Source organism: Capsicum annuum, chromosome 7 (genome assembly GCF_002878395.1).
Source record: "Capsicum annuum cultivar UCD-10X-F1 chromosome 7, UCD10Xv1.1, whole genome shotgun sequence".
Lineage (NCBI taxonomy): Eukaryota > Viridiplantae > Streptophyta > Magnoliopsida > Solanales > Solanaceae > Capsicum > Capsicum annuum.
The window spans coordinates 113,738,488-113,755,343 of NC_061117.1; the positions used below are offsets into that span (position 1 = coordinate 113,738,488).

Below are 16,856 nucleotides of genomic sequence, written 5' to 3' on the forward strand. Positions count from 1 at the left end.
GTATTGGTCTACCATGATAACCACAGAAACCTCTAGAATTGTTACCTCGAGAAGTGTAACCTCTGAACTCGCCCAGACGGGCACCCTCTTGGTGCCTCCCTGAGATACTCAAAGAATTCCCTCAGTCATCTTAGTATGATCCACTATACTATGAAATGATGCTTCAAACACTACCATCTGAGATATAGCTAGCTGAAGAGAAACATCCACCCCCTTCACGAACTTCCGAATCTTTTTAGACTCGGTGGCAATGCTAGAATAGAAATATATAGACAAGGCATGGAGGTGTACCTCATACTCTGCAACAGTCATGGATCCCTGATCTAGTTGATCAAACTCATCCCTCATCCAGTCCCTCAGATTTTGACGCATAAACCTCTCCAAAAAGGCCTCAGCAAACTGAACCCAAGTCATCTTGGAAGAATGATAGATCTACAACCAACAAGTGACCTCAACCAATCTCTAGCGACATCCCTCAACTGATAAGTAGTATATGCAACACCAAGCAACTCAAGCGAACCCATATTATACAACTTCACACAACAGTCAATCAAGAACTCATAGATATCCTCACTTACATCACCACTAAACCTAGGAGGACCCAAATGAGTGAACCTCTCAAACCTTTTTTGATTCCCAGAATACATAATTTTAATCAGAATAAGAGGATGCATGGTATATGTAGAAGGCTGAGATCCCACCTGAGAAGGCAACATAGATAAAGGTCGGGACCCCATCTCAGATACAGGCGCTGGAGGAGAAATAACACTCAGAGTCTATGAAGTACCCAAAATAGAAGTGGGTACTACTGGAGGATCCACACTCGAGACTGGAGGAACACCATAGGCAAACTTTGGAATAAATGAAGGTACAATACTTGGAGATGGGGAAATACTAGGTACACTCAAAGAAGTACTCTTTAAACGGGTCAACAATCGAATCAACAACTCCTCTAAGACTGGGTATAAGAACTCAGTTGAACTAAAGTAGGACCCACAACCCTAAAACTCTCAACCCGAGGCTTAGGGAAGAGTCCCCTAGTACTACTCCTAGATATTGAAGATCTATGAGCCCGTCCACTACCTTATGCCCGCACATGAATCTTAACTCACTCTCTAGACTGGGCTCTCATGAAGGCTCTTCACCTCTAACCTCATGAGATTAGTCATCACCATCTGTGTAGAAAAGAGTAAAATATGAATTAGAACACAAGGTATGAAGAAAATCTACACCATAAGGAACAAAATAAGGATGATTTCCTAAAGACATCTTATAGCTTCTCGAAGATAGATATGGATGTCTACGTACCAATCTGCGAAACTCTATTAGATATCTCATCCTTACACTATTGAGACCAATGATCCTGACTCATCTGATACCAATTTGTCATGACCTAAAAACCAAAGGTAATTATGGCACTTGTCGCGACAAGCCTTGACAAGTAAGCCTATAACATAAATTGATACAAAGGGAATATAACAACAATAACCCAAGTAAGGATTTTAGAACAAAGACAAACCACACAATATAATAAGAACGAAAGAACATAACCAAAGATATCATACCATAATCCCAAAACCTAGTATCACAGTGTAAGAACTAATTAGTACAACTCGAGATCAAAATACATAAGACATCCAAAACAGGAATAACTCTGTCTCTGAATGCAAAAAAAAAGACAGTCTAAATAAAGAAAAGTAGTAGTCAACTCTGGAAGAAATAATCAAACCGCTACCTCGAATAGCTCCAAATATCGCCAAAATCAACCACCACGAGGCGTATTTGAACCTGGATCTGCATCGAAAGGGTGCAGTAGAGGTGAGTATAGTCCACTCATACCTAGTAGGTATCATAGGCCGACTGAACAAAGTAGAAAATAAAACATACAAAATACACATTAATGGCACACTACCTGTAACCAGAAATATCCCATAATGGTAGCCCATACTATCTCCACTAACAGTTCTATAATATTCACATACATCATAACAAATATGAGAAAGAAAGACAAGTCGACAGATATCACATATACAAATATGAAGAAAGAATACACATAGATAGGTATCACATCAAGGAAAATAACACATCATAGATATGTATAAAGTAAATACAAATGTAATGAAGTTGATGATGGTAATGATAATGATGATGATGATAACGATGATGATGTCTGAGGTTATCGCATAAGCTCCGTGTACACCTATGGAGCTAAAGCTTCTCCACGTAGGACCCATGAGGGTTCGTCAATCCATATACAACCAATATCCATAACTCCTTTTGGCACATCCTTCGATAGAGAGCTTTAAGGATGTCACATTTTTTGTTAGAAAAAGCCAGTGTTCCTAATATTTCTAGAATTTCCACAGTAGTACCAATGTTTCATGAATGTATATGATATGAGGATATAATGCTTACAACCAACCAGATTGAGTATTTTCATATCCAACCAAAATACCAACCAAGTGAACCAATAATCCACTCATTATTTCCAATCATCCATGAATGCCAACGTAAACCATATGCCAAGAGAGTAGAATATAATTAAGTACACCATTGATACCGTGTTAGGATTTTTCATTAAATAAGACATAATTAATTCCATGGGTACACAACCAATAATATTATGTAGGACCCCACACGGTCACACATAGCAAATATATTTTGAAACCAGCGAATACAATAACATATAGGCCCCCACACAGGCATAACACAATAATTATAACCATTTTAATGATTAGTTACCACCCCCTTAACATGCTTTTGTATTAATATTAACTACCCATCCTAGTTTGAAAAAAGATAAACATAACCTACCTCGAATGTCGAAAATTAATTTGAAAGCCTTCAATCCGAAGCCTTACTCCTTATGAATGGACTCAAAATTAAATAAATCATACAAATATAGAATTTATGCATCAACAAAAAGCAAACAACACCCATATTGCCTATTTTCAAGTCGGGGTCAAAATGGACCCCCAAAATGAGTTTTTGGAAAAGAAGAGCAAAATCATAATTTAATTTCAAAAATATGTTCCCCATATTTTAGGAGCGTACATTAGGAAACCCAAGCAAAAATGAGTTAAAAATGAGGTTCAAATTGGAAAAAAACTATTTTCAAGCTTCACTGGTAAAAGTTTCCAATATCCATTTTAAAATCGAGAATTAAAGTTGTTTTGAAGATGAAATTGAAAGAAAATTGATAATTATAAGATTAGAAATTCACCAAATTAAAAACGAGTTGAAATTGAGATTTCAATCGAAGAAATTCAATTTTTAGGCCTTTTAGGCCAAAATTTCCAATTTCTACCTTTTAATCCGTGTTTAAATCTAGAATTAAAGGATGAGATTGAAGAAAAGTATTTGAAATAGGTGTTATGGAGCTTACCCAAGCTTAGAAATGGAAGAAATTGCTCAAAATCATGAAACCCTAAGCTTCAAGTCTAAAAAATGGTGAAAAATGACAAAAACAAGGTATATATATAGTCCGGTCATCGCATACGCAACCAAGTGTCGCGAATGCGGTACGTGGCCTGACGGTAGGTATCATGATCGCTATCCTGTCACCTCTTATGCGAGTGTCGCGGATGCGGTGCGGATGTCATATATGCGCTATTTTGGGTTGCATTGCCTAGTCGCAAAAGCGACACTTGGCTCGTGTAAGTGAGTGCACCAGCTGAGATTTGGAAATTCCAAGTCTTTGCGGACTTCTCAAAATTCATTCAGAATCCCATGATCTCAAATGAAATATGCCACCCTACCAAATTAGACGTCCCAGACTCAATGACAATATTAGATTCTTTCTAAAAATATTATTTTCACAAAGTTGACCCCCAAAATCTAATTTTACAACTTTTCAAATCGAGGATCAAAATGAAATTTAAAAGTCATAAAATCAAACCACAATATTCAGGATCTGCTGGCGAAGCTCATTTTTCCATCTGATGCACAAATCAATAAATATTGATCGAAGTCAGCTATAATGCTTTGCAAGCCATAAAAATCTCAAGATCACAAAATCACATAAATCACACCAAAACACATTGAAAATTGTGTCAAGCAACCCCACACCCTAAAAATATCACAACACAACCACGGAGAGGGGTAAAATAATTAAATCATAAAAAAATAAATATTTCACATAAATCATTAAAAATTAGGTCGTTACAGGTTGGTTGGGGTGGGGTCGGAGTAAGGAATGGGGTAAGAAGAAAGTTTGAAGTACTTTAAAAAAACTAAATATGTTTTTTGAATTGGGGTGGTGGGCGGTGGGGGTAGTAGGGGATTGGGTGTTCGGGTAGGGGTGGGTGATTTTGGGAGTTGTATTAACATTTACACTTGAGAGTGAGGTTGAAAGAGAGTTTCAGAAAAATGTTTTCCTTACTTTTTTAAGGGAAGTCATTTTCCTTAGATTTGAGGAAAATAAGTTGATTTGTAAAATGATTTTCAAAACGTTTAATCCAATCAAATATGAGAAAATTGAAAAATATTTTTCAGAATGTGTTTTCCTTCATACCAAACACATCCTATATGTTGTCATGATATAAGGAAAACAATTTTATTAGATACTAAACAAATTATGAGAAAATAAATAAAAAATTTAAACTTCCTAAGAATTGAACGGGCTAAGTTTAGACTCGCAATTTTGCCTATTTTAGCTCTATCCATTTCAATCTAAACAACTTTTAGATGGAATAATGATGTACTTATTTATTGACTCAACTCAATCTAACATGCTCAATGTTAGCAAAACTCACATATTTAATTAATACCCCTATATTTTGGTGATAATTTCCTGATAGAATGATCCCTGCTATATACAGACTATGAGAGTATGGTGTAGTAGCGCTTTCTAACTAGTTTAACTTTAGTAAATGCTCGTGATTTTCAACAGTCTAATGAAAGCTTTCATGATAAATATTGTTATAATTCAGACAGAATAAGCAAACCACAAGTTAAAGAAATCAAGAACAACACACAGATTTATGTAGAAACCCCCCTTGTGGGAAAAACCACGGGCAGAGGCAAAGGAGGTTTCACAATAATGGAGAGAGAGAACAAGGTGGAGAAGGCTGAATTTTCTAAATAATGAAAATAACCCACTAAATCACACTTATATAGTACGTGCGTACAAATAGGTCCTAGGCCCAAAAACATAAAGGTATATACCGCGAAACTTTCAAGGCCGAACCAACAAAATTTGGGTCACAATTCTAACAATCTCCACCTTGACATGAATTCTAATTCAGAATTCTAATTCAGAACTCAAATCCATTTTAAGACAAACTCTCCACCTCTTCCACAAAGGCCCCTAAGGGCACATCTTAACAACTAACACTAACTAAGTCCAAGCAATGCTCAAACTTGGCACTTGGTAGTGTCTTGGTCATCATATCAGTATGATTATCATGAGTACTAATCTTGCTCTCCAAAATATCACCACAACCAATAATTTCACGCATAAAATAATATCGAACATCGATATGCTTTGTCCTCTCATGAAATATCTGATCTTTTGTAAGGAAGATAGCACTCTGACTGTTGCAAAAAATTGTAGTAATCTATAAGTCTTTGCTAAGTTCACCTAACAGGCCCTTTAACAAAATAGCTTCCTTGAAAGCCTCTGTAATAGCCATATACTCTGCCTCACTAGTTGACAAAGCAACTGTAGTCTGTAAGGTAGCTTGCCAACTAATAGCATAACCACCAATGGCGAAAACATAGCCTGTAAGGGATCTTTTTTTATCATGATATCCTGCAAAATCAGAATCAACATACCCGATTGCTCTATCTCTGTTTCACCCAAACCGCAAACAAACATCAGCAGATCCATGCAAGTATCTGAAAATCCACTGAACTACTTCCCAATGTTCTTTTCCAGTATTAGCCATGTATCTGCTAACTACACTGATGACATAAGATAAATCTGGTCGGGAGCACACCATCATATATATAAGAGACCCGACAGCTCTAGAGTATAGAACTCGAGATATATAGTCATGCTCATCATCTGTCTTTGGAGATAAAGTGGCTGAGATTTTGAAATGAGCTGCCCATGGAGTACTTACAGGTTTGGTATTTTGCATATTGAACCTATGAAGCACTTTCTCAATATGCCTTTTCTGACTAAAGTATAACTTACACTTCTCTCTATCCCTCATAATTTCCATGCCAAAAATCTTCTTTGCTGCTCTTAGATCCTTCATCTCAAACTCCTTGCTAAGCTGAGCTTTGACTTTTATTATCTCTCTCATATCCTTTTCTACAACCAATATATCATTAACATAAAAGAGAAGATACACGAACGAACCATCACTTACCTTCTTGAAGTAGACACAACTATCATAACTACTCCTTCGAAATATGTGAGAGGTCATAAAGGAGTAAAACCTCTTATACTACTGCCTGGGAGACTGTTTTAAGCCATAAAGAGACCTTTTCAGCAAGCATACATAGTCCTCCTTTCCTGAGACTACAAAACCCTCTGGTTGCTGTATATAGATATCCTCCTCAGGTTCTCCATGTAAGAATGCAGTTTTGACATCCAACTGCTTAAGCTCAAGATCATGCATGGCTACAATACCAAGCAAGGCTCGAATCGAACTATGCTTTACAACTGGAGAAAACATATCTGTAATGTCAACACCTGGAACCTGATTGTAACCTTTAGCAACTAGTCTTGCTTTATACCTAACATCTTCAACTCCTGATGTTCTTTTTTTTTTGAATACCCACTTGCAACGGACAACTTTTTTATCTTTAGGCAATATCATCAAATCTTATGTGCCATTTTTATGAAGTGATTCCATCTCCTCCTGTATAGTAATCATCCATCGGATGAAATCATCATAACTAATTGCCTCTGAGTACGAAGAAAAATCTTCATCAAACTCAATACCTTCTGCTACACTCAATGCATACACAACCAAACCAGCTTCAGCATACTTCTGAGGAGTTCTAATATCTCTTCTAGGCCTATCTTTAGCAATAGAATATTGTGGCGCCACTGGTGGTGAAGAAGAGATAGTATCACTTTGTATCTCTAGACTAGATTGAGAAGTAGGCACTGGTGTAGACTCTGCTCTAATCTGCAATTCAACATGGGTGAGTGACTTTTGCTGATTCATGTCACTAAGCTCATCTGGAGGCGAAACACTAGATTCAGAGTGAGCCTGAAGCATGGCAGTTTCATCAAACACAACATCCCTGCTAATTATAACCTTTCTGCTTTCTGGAAACCAAAGCTTATAACCTTTAACACTAGGCTTATAACCCATAAATAAACACTTGATAGATCTAGGCTCTAAATTTCCATTATCAACATGAGCATACCCAGGACATCCAAATATCCTTAAATCAGAATAACTAGCAGGAGTACCAGACCATACCTCTTGTGGAGTCTTTTTATCAATCACGACTGAGGAAGAGTGGTTAATAAGAAGACAAGTTGTAGAAGAAGCTTCAGCCTAAAAAGACTTAGGTAAACTAGCATTAGCAAGCATACAACACACCTTCTCCATTATAGTCCTATTCATTCATTCGGCCACACTATTCTGCTGCACAGTATAACGAATTGTCAAGTGCCTCATAATTTCTTCTTACTTGCACAAAACATTAAATTCATTAGAATAGAACTCTAAACCATTATCGGTTCGAAGGCATTTTACCTGTTTCACTGTCTGTTTTTCAATCATAGTCTTCCACTTCTTGAAAGTAGGCAACACATCATTCTTTTGCTTCAGAAAGAACGTACAAACTTTTCTGTAATAGTTATCAATAATAGTCAACAAGTAATTAGTGCCTCCTCTAGAACGTACTCTAGCAGGACCCCAGAGATCAAAATAAATGTAATCAAGTGTCCCCTTAGTTGAGTGGATGCCTTTAGTGAATTTGACTCTCTTTTGCTTCCTGAAAGTACAGTGCTCACAGAACTCTAATTTGGTAATACTCTACCCATCAAGAAGTCCTCTCCTACTTAGTTCAGCATTCCCTTTTCATTCATATGTACCAGACGCATATGCCAAAGTTTAGCAACGTCACTTTCTAATAGAGAGAAGGTAGAAATAGCTGCATCACCTGTAATAGTAGAGCCTTATAGTACATATAAATTTGCATACTTTCTCTGTCCCTTCATCACAATAAAAGAACCTTTAGTAACCTTCAGGACTCGACTTTCACCAATGTACCTATAACCGTTCGCATCAAGGGTACTCAAGAAAATAAGATTTCTTTTCAGGTTTGGGACATACCGCACATCACCAAGTGTCCACACAACCCCGTCAAACATCTTGATCCTAATTGTTCCAATACCAGCTATCTTACAAAGTGTGTTATTTTCCATCAACACAGCACCTTTAGAGACTATTTCATATGTTGTAAACCAATTCGATTATGATACATATAAAATATGCCAGCTGAATCAAGAATCCAATCCTCACAGGGTTTGAAGTTACCATCAGAAACTACCAAGAGTTCTCCAGCACTACCTCTATCTTCCATAAAACTGGCTTCACTGAACTTCTCTAGTTGTTTTTTCTTTGGTTTTGGAGCTTCTCTTTTCTCTCTATTTTGTAGCTTCCAACACTCGAATTTGATATGACCCTTATTCTTGCAGTAATTACAGGATTTATTTCTATTTTCTGATTTGGATCTAAACCTATCATCACCCTCAAAATTTCTCTCACGAGTCTTTTCTCAAACAATGAGACCATTTCTTTGAGTCTTCGACCCATTCACAAGATGCTTCATCTTCTACTTAGAGAACAACGCATCATAGGCTTCATCTATGGTTAGGGTATCACGACTATATAAAATCATATCCCTAAAGGTTGTGTATGATGCAGGCAGCGAACACAACAAAATCAACCCTAAATCTTCCTTATCATACTTAACCTCCAAAGTCTCTAAATCAGAGATGATTTCTTTAAAGACAGATAGGTGATCTTTCAAAGACGTACCCTTAGACATACGATGGGAACAAAGTCGTTATTTTAGATGCAACTTACTTGTCAGGCTCTTCGTTATGCATAAAGATTTCAGTTTCAACCACAACGCAGCGACAGTGGTCTCCTTCAAAACATTCTGTAGAATCTGATTGGATAAGTAAGGTGGATCTGTGATAGAGAAGGTGGATCTGTGATAGAGCCTTTCGTTCCTTACGTCATTTATCATCATATATTCATGATGAGGGTATGTGATCAAACCCTAATAGCGTATCATCCAAATCTATCTGCACGAGCATAGCCCACATCTTAACCTACCATAGCAAAAATCTAGTGTTGCGATCCAACAACGGAATATCATACTTCATGGTTACAATTCCCAAGAAAATAATCGACTAAGATTTGATACTAGTTTGTTATGATTCGAACAGAATAAGCAAACCACAAGTAAAAGAAATCAAGAACAACGCACAGATCTATGTGAAAACCCTTGCAGGAAAAACCACGGGCAAACGCAAAGGAGGTTTCACTATAATGGAGAGAGAGTCTAATGTGAAAAAGACTGAATTTTCTGAATAATGAAAATAACCCACTAAATCAAACTTATAGTATGTGCGTACAAATAGGTCCTAGGCCCAAAAATATAAAGGTCTATACCTCAAAACTTTCAACGTCGGACCAACGAAATTTGGGTCATAATTCTAACAATTATTGTTGGTGTTGTCCTGACTTTCTTACCATAATTGGGTTTTCCTTTAGGTACCATAATTGGGTTTTCCTTTTAGAAAAAGGAAAACATATTCTCCATATTTTACTAATCTTTATTCTTGTAGGAAAAGGTTATAGACTCTATAAATAGAGGCTCTTTTCTTTTAGTTTTGTAGCATCCATAATGTAGTCATAGGGGTTTGAAAGTTTTGTTTGGGGGAAGACTTTGTGAGACACAAGTGTTATAGGATCACTTGTGTGAGCCTTTTTTATTCTGAGCAAATTGTGTGAGATTGTCTCTCTTGATAGTTTGTACTCTCTTTTATATAGTGGATTGCTCATCTCTTTTTGTGGATGTAGGTCGATTGACCGAACCACGTTAAATTCTTGTGCCTCTTTTGGTATATTTCTTGTTTGTCTTCTTATTTGGCGTCTTTCAAGGTTTTCTTTACTAGCTTCTGCATGACACTTGGTTATTTTGATCCTAACAAGTGGTATCTAAGCAAGGTTAAAATTGGGTGTTCATCTTGGCAGATTCAATTCTAGTCGCAACCTATTTGACAATAATGAAGATTTTAGTTTGGGAAATTTTATCAAAGTGTTACTCTGTGTAGAGGCAAGAATTAATGGAGGAGATTTTGGAGATGAAGATTGAACTTATTGAAGACTACATGAAGAAGGTGGAACAAATTTATTTTATCAGAAATTTTGGCCAAGGGGGAGAATTGTTGGTGTTGTCCTGACTTTCTTACCATAATTGGGTTTTCCTTTTGGGAAAAGGAAAATATATTCTCCATATTTGACTAATCCTTATTCTTGTAGTAAAAGTTTATAGACTAGAGGCTCCTTTCTTCCAGTTTTGTAGCAGCCACAATGTAGTCCTAGGGGTTTGAGAGTTTCGTTTGGGGGGAGACTTTGTGAGACACAAGTGTTGCGAGATCACTTGTGTGAGCCTCTTTTATTCTGAGTGAATTGTATGAGATTGTCTCTCTTGACAGTTTGTACTCTCTTTTATATAGTGGATTGCTCATCTCCTTTTGTGGACGTAGGTCGATTGATCGAACAACGTTAAATTCTTGTGTCTCTTTTGGTGTATTTCTCGTTTGTCTTCTTATTTGGCATCTTTCGAGGTTTACTTTCACTATAAATATATATTCGAACTTCTCTATGATTTGTGTACATATTTTTGGACATGAGATTGTGGTTCCAGAAACTAAAGGTGATCTAAATACGTAAGTGTGATAAACCTGTGTTTTAACACTTTAATAGTCAAGGTTGCTGGTATATGTTCTTATTTAATTATACCATGTGACGACTCTATGCATATTTAAAATTAGGCATAATACGTAAACACAACCTTTAACTTACCCTCAAATTACATTTATAACTTTCAACTTTGGGTGTGTATAAGTAGACACTTAAACTTGTAAAAAGTTGAACAAGTAGACGCACATGTCCTATGTTGCATAATACAAGTAGGCCGTCATGTAGGACAAAAAATGACCACGTAGAATACCACATAAGATGTGTGTATCTACTTATTCAACTTTATACAAGTTTAAGTAATTATTTGTGCAAACTCAAAATTAAAGATATTTGAGGCCACGTAAAGAACATAAATGTATTAAACCATAAAATAACTTGTAACTTTTAACAGGCTGTCCTAGCAAACTCTAACAATTAAACATATGTTTGTCCAAAATAGTACTTCTCTATTAAAGATTTTTGTAAGACATGTTTTTGTCCTTATTAGCTATTTTCAACAACATATTTTAGTTATTGGCGGATGGACCATTTCGTCAAAAATCAAAGAACCCGGGGGTGGAAACGCGCTGGAGAATGGGCCCAGCCAGACTCACTCAGAGTTCCAATTTATTATTGCTAATAATTTGTATGTATATTTCGCAGAAATCTCACTACAAATTTGAAATCTCTCACCATATATTATTAAATAATGGTGTTTAAATCAGATTCTTTACTTATTGTCTTTAATCAATTTAAACAGATGAATAAATCATTTAATTTTTTCTTGTCTCTTTAAATCCTGATTTAAGATTCGTATTTTTCAAAATGATCTTTTTTTTTGAAAATATTTGATGAATAAATAAAAGAATTAATGGGGAGTCAAACAACTGGGGAAATTCACTTTACAGATGGAGCCGTTGGAGAATGCAAACAAATGTAGAAGGTCCGGGAAACAGATTTCTTCCAAAGCTTCTTAAAATCAAGTAATAATCCTGTAAGATAAGAAAGTCAAAGTTAAGGGGGCAGCCAAGTCATTTTCTATTCAACCAAATTTGTTAAGACTTACGACTCCTTATTTTGCGCAGTGCGCACTTCTTCATAAATATTACTCCACTACTCCTTATTCGTCCTTCAATTATTCTTATTTATCTCCACGCCTTATACACACTGTAAAGAATGGTGTAAAACCTATATTGGACCCGTCAAAAAATTCAAAAGCACGTACACCAAATTAAATACCATGGGAAAGGAAGAATTAATTATACAAAATACAGACACTTAAATAATCAAAATGAAAAACAGACAGAGGAAAATTACACAGCGCATGAGATCATGATGGCATATAAAGGTGTTCCCAAACTTTTTTCTTTATGTCTGGTAGCAAAAGCAGTTGGGTATTTTGAATATTACCCCTTTGCTTTCTCCTTATAGTCCTTAGCCATTCTTCCATTTCCATATTCAAATAACCCCAAAATTTTCTTGATCTTATTCTATTCATAGGACAACAACAACATTCTAAAGATATCAGATATTTTATATGCAAACATAGAAAAGAACGAGATCGAAGTATTTTTATTTAACTTTCGATATATACAACAACAAATTAATGAAGGTGATGAAGATTGCATGGGAATCACTTGTTCCTAGTTGTATTAAGTCTTCTGAGAATCCAAAGAAAAATCCAAAAGTTAAAGTGTCCGTTACTAAACAAATTTCGTTCCATGGGATTCCTGTATCAGATATTAGCTCTTCTACTATATCGTCAGATCTTTCAATCTCTCTTGCTGGTTCTAACATTCATTCATTCACGCTACAAGAACTGAGAGTGATCACGCAGAACTTCTCCACCAGTAATTTCATTGGTGAGGGAGGGTTTGGACCAGTTCACAAGGGATTCATTGATGATAAACTTAGACCTAATGCTCTCAAAGCTCAGCCTGTAGCTGTTAAGCTCCTCGACTTAGATGGCTCACAAGGTCATCGAGAATGGCTGGTACGTATGTAGAAATTATTATATGCAGTTATCTTTTAACTCAACCTGATACTATATATTGTTATCCTTATTTAGTAGTCCTAAAATGTGATGTTTTATTATTGTGAACAGACGGAAGTGATATTTCTTGGGCAATTGAGACATCCACATCTAGTGAAGTTGATAGGATATTGTTGTGAAGAAGAACACAGATTGCTAGTGTATGAATACATGCCCAGAGGAAGCTTGGAGAATCAGTTGTTTAGAAGTACGTTGATCTCTTTTATTTTATTGTTTTTTCATTTAATCCACTGGCTAGTTTAAAAGTAGTTAATATGTACTCAGCTTTTTTGTTAAAATGTTTGTAATTAATTAAACAACATGGAATCGGTCGTAAATCGTGAAAAGCTTAATATTGATCAATTTGAATAAGAAGAGAAGGAAGGATTTTAATAATATGAAAAAGTCAATTTTACTTGTATTTTTGTGAAAGTTGACGGGGGTGGTTGTACCACACTTTTCTTTGTTTTACCAATTCCGACACTGAATTGGCTACAACAAAGAGTAGGTCAACTAAAGTTTAGTTACAAAGCAACTATCGGTTTTGTACTTAGAAAGTCTAACTTTATACATAATATGCCAATTGTCATAAATAAAAAAGAAAATTGTTTAACTAACACAAGTTAAAATTAAATAATGAATTGTTGTACTAAAGGATCTTATTACTGATTTTATTTTAATGTCTTTTGCAGGATATTCAGTATCACTTCCGTGGTCAACACGTATGAAAATAGCTTTTGGTGCTGCAAAAGGCCTGGAGTTTCTTCATGAAGCTAAAAAGCCTGTCATCTATCGTGATTTCAAGGCTTCGAACATCTTGTTAGACTCCGTAAGTGCTCATTTCTTTTTTTATTTTTAGTAATTAAAAAGACTAATTAACTGATGTGACATGTAAATTGTTGTTCACTAGCTAATTAATAAATAATTTCCTTGTTGGCTTTTGTTTATCAGGATTACACAGCCAAACTCTCAGATTTTGGGCTTGCAAAAGATGGTCCGGAAGGAGATGACACACATGTCTCCACTCGAGTCATGGGAACACATGGCTATGCTGCTCCTGAATACATTATGACGGGTAATTATATAAAATATTAGTGTGAGTCTCATCTAAAAATTTAAATATATTTTACTCAAGCATGCTAATTTCATTGGAATCTCGTGCAGGTCATTTAACTGCAGCTAGTGATGTGTACAGCTTCGGAGTAGTACTATTGGAGCTTCTAACTGGCCGAAGATCTGTTGACAAAGGTCGTCCACACAGAGAACAGAACTTGGTAGATTGGGCAAGACCACAACTGAGAGATCCTCGGAAGCTACGTAGAATAATGGATCCGAGGCTAGAAGGCATGTACTCAGAAGGAGGAGTTCACAAGGCAGCACTAGTGGCTTACCAGTGTCTAAGCCACAGGCCAAAAGCTAGACCAGATATGAGCACTGTTGTGAAAACCTTAGAACCCTTGAAGGACTATGAAGATACTTCAATGGTAACATTTGTGTACACAGCTCCAACAGAAAGCAAAGAAGTTAGTGAAAAAGATGATCAAGACCAAAAAGAAGTGAAGAAAGAAAGTAGTACTGCTAGTCCTCATTATCATCACCAAAAACAACACCATCATCATCATCATAAGAAACATAATAGAAGAAGTACTCCTTCATCTCTAACTATTCACTCAGAAACAGTTCTACACAAGAGACTAACTCCAAATTCTCCACTGCAGAATGGTTTCAAAAGATCTTAAGATTATTATAATTATTAAACTGTATATGAAATATTTTAGATAGAGAATCATACTCGTACATCCACAGTTTCTTTTAGTCTTATTTAACTTCATAGTACTTCAAATGTTAGGACAAATATTTGAGCTAAAGCTAAGCTCCCTTTTTTAATTAAATTTCTTCTTTTTGACTAAATCTACCCTTTTTTCTCTTGAATGCAAGTTGTACTTACTTGACCTTTTTATTTTGTTACCTATATATAATGGTGGTGTCGGTATTACTTAGCATTCTCAATTATTGTAGAAATGAAATAATGAAACAATTAATAAGAAAGGAAATTCACTTTCCTTTTGGCTGCAGAAGATTTTTTTTTTGAGCTCCTATTCATAATATTCTAAATGAATTTATTTTTTTCAAAAAAAAAAAGCCTCATATTTATCCAATATGCAGCAAATTGAGTGTAGAAGTCCTGTGGTGCAGTGGATGGTTTGACCCTGGTCGAGGGTTCGACTCTGAGTATGGAGAAAACTCTATTGGGAGCGCTGACATTTTAATGGACCCTGCAATGCGCGATCCAAATTAATCGGGGCTCCAATGTAGGGACCAGACACCGAATAGGAAATAATAAAAAAAAAAAAGGCCTGTGTGCATCGTTTTGGGAGGGAAAATTGATGAAAAATCTAGTAATTTTCGGAAAAATGGTATTAAAATTCATATATGGTGAGTGAAAACAATTAAACTCAAATCATCATTAATAACTCACCATGGATGACCGGATACGGTTGGAGCTAAAAATTGACTTCTTCAAGCTCTCCAACCCGAACTTTTTCTCAAAATGCATTTTTCCCCGAAACTGATCTTTATATAGACTTGGAAGTCTTGCGTACAGTGGTGGAGTCAAATTGTTTTACTAAGGGATGTGTTAAAACTACTGCAACATACTGTACAATTCATACAATAGACCTAAGAAACAGAGTTGCATTTTGAAAGAAGATGAAAAATTGTATTGATAGTGAAAAAAAATTAAACTGTTACGATGATACTATTAGGCTATGCATTTGTAGACTCACATGAGTCTAACATGAGCTTCTAGAATCTTCTTAAACTACCTCTAATAACTTGAGCAACTACCTTACTAATCAACTTGCTCGACTTAACCACTGTAGCCAACTACTTGAAAGATGAACAATAAATCAATGAAATAGTAAAAACTGTTCAATATAACAGTACAACTAATACATTTTTAACCCTCACCCTCAAGATGAAGGGTATAAAATGTTAAGCACACCAAGCTTGCTTAACAGATGCAAATGTTGATCTTAACTTAAACTCTTGGTGAGAACATCTGCAACTTGATGATTTGTGGGAACATATATAGTTTGCACTAACCCTTCTTTGATCTTGTCTCTAATAAAGTGACAATCAATCTCAATATGTTTTGTCCTTTCATGAAAAATAAGATTGACTGCTAGTTGAATAGCAGACTTACTATCACTGAAGACTGTAATAGGCTTATTTATAGGCACATTAAATTCTGTGAATACACCTTCCAACCATGTGATTTCTTCTAAAGCTGAAGCCATGCTTCTATATTTTGCCTCAACTGAACTTCTAGATACAGTGTATTGCTTTTTTGACTTCCAAGATATCAAGGAATCACCAAAATGCACCACATAACTTGTAATAAACCTTTTTGTATTTGGACATGCAGCCCAATCTGATACCTTGGAGTAGTGCTAGCATAAGATAAGTAATTTATTTAAGGATATATGGTCCCTTTTTTCTACCCTAGTGAGGTGTAATCCATAACCCAAATAGTCTGTTTAGGTACTCTAGATGATCTACTTGGGATAACAATTATAAGTGGTGATGAAGTTGCTATATCTGTATCTGATAAACTAGGAACCATGTCAACTGATGTATTGACTGGAGTATGCAAATAGGGAATATCCTCACCTGATGGCTTAGAAACCTAGTTATGAGAATCTAATGCCTTAGGAGAATTTGCATAAAAATCTGCATCTACAGGCTCAGTGTTACTTCAACTTAGCTTAAGAAAGTCTGCAGGTTATTCTGAAGTTGATTTTTCTTCAAAAAGAAATAAATGCTCTTGAAACATAACATCCTTAGTAACAAAAAACTTGTTAGTGATCAAATTAACCAGCAAATACCCTTTTTGAGTAGCAAATTACCCTATTAATACTGTAGATTTTCCC

At 35.7% G+C, this 16,856-nt stretch overlaps 1 protein-coding gene across 1 annotated transcript; it reads left to right on the forward strand.

Annotated features, from left to right (window-relative positions):
- Positions 1-11,983: 11,983 nt before the first annotated feature.
- LOC107877896 (serine/threonine-protein kinase RIPK) lies at positions 11,984-14,883 on the forward strand. Its single transcript, XM_016724689.2, has 5 exons — positions 11,984-12,885; positions 12,997-13,132; positions 13,617-13,753; positions 13,876-13,999; positions 14,089-14,883. The coding sequence occupies exons 1-5, from the start codon at positions 12,499-12,501 to the stop codon at positions 14,661-14,663; spliced, it is 1,359 nt and encodes a 452-aa protein (XP_016580175.1). The 5' UTR covers positions 11,984-12,498; the 3' UTR covers positions 14,664-14,883.
- Positions 14,884-16,856: the final 1,973 nt, after the last annotated feature.

Excerpts from the sequence above, each read along its gene's own strand:
- LOC107877896 (XM_016724689.2), top strand. The coding sequence starts at position 12,499 with ATGAAGGTGATGAAGATTGCATGGGAATCACTTGTTCCTAGTTGTATT. Across the intron at positions 12,886-12,996 it reads AAGGTCATCGAGAATGGCTG|ACGGAAGTGATATTTCTTGG; the intron begins GTACGTATGTAG and ends TATTGTGAACAG. Across the intron at positions 13,133-13,616 it reads GGAGAATCAGTTGTTTAGAA|GATATTCAGTATCACTTCCG; the intron begins GTACGTTGATCT and ends TGTCTTTTGCAG.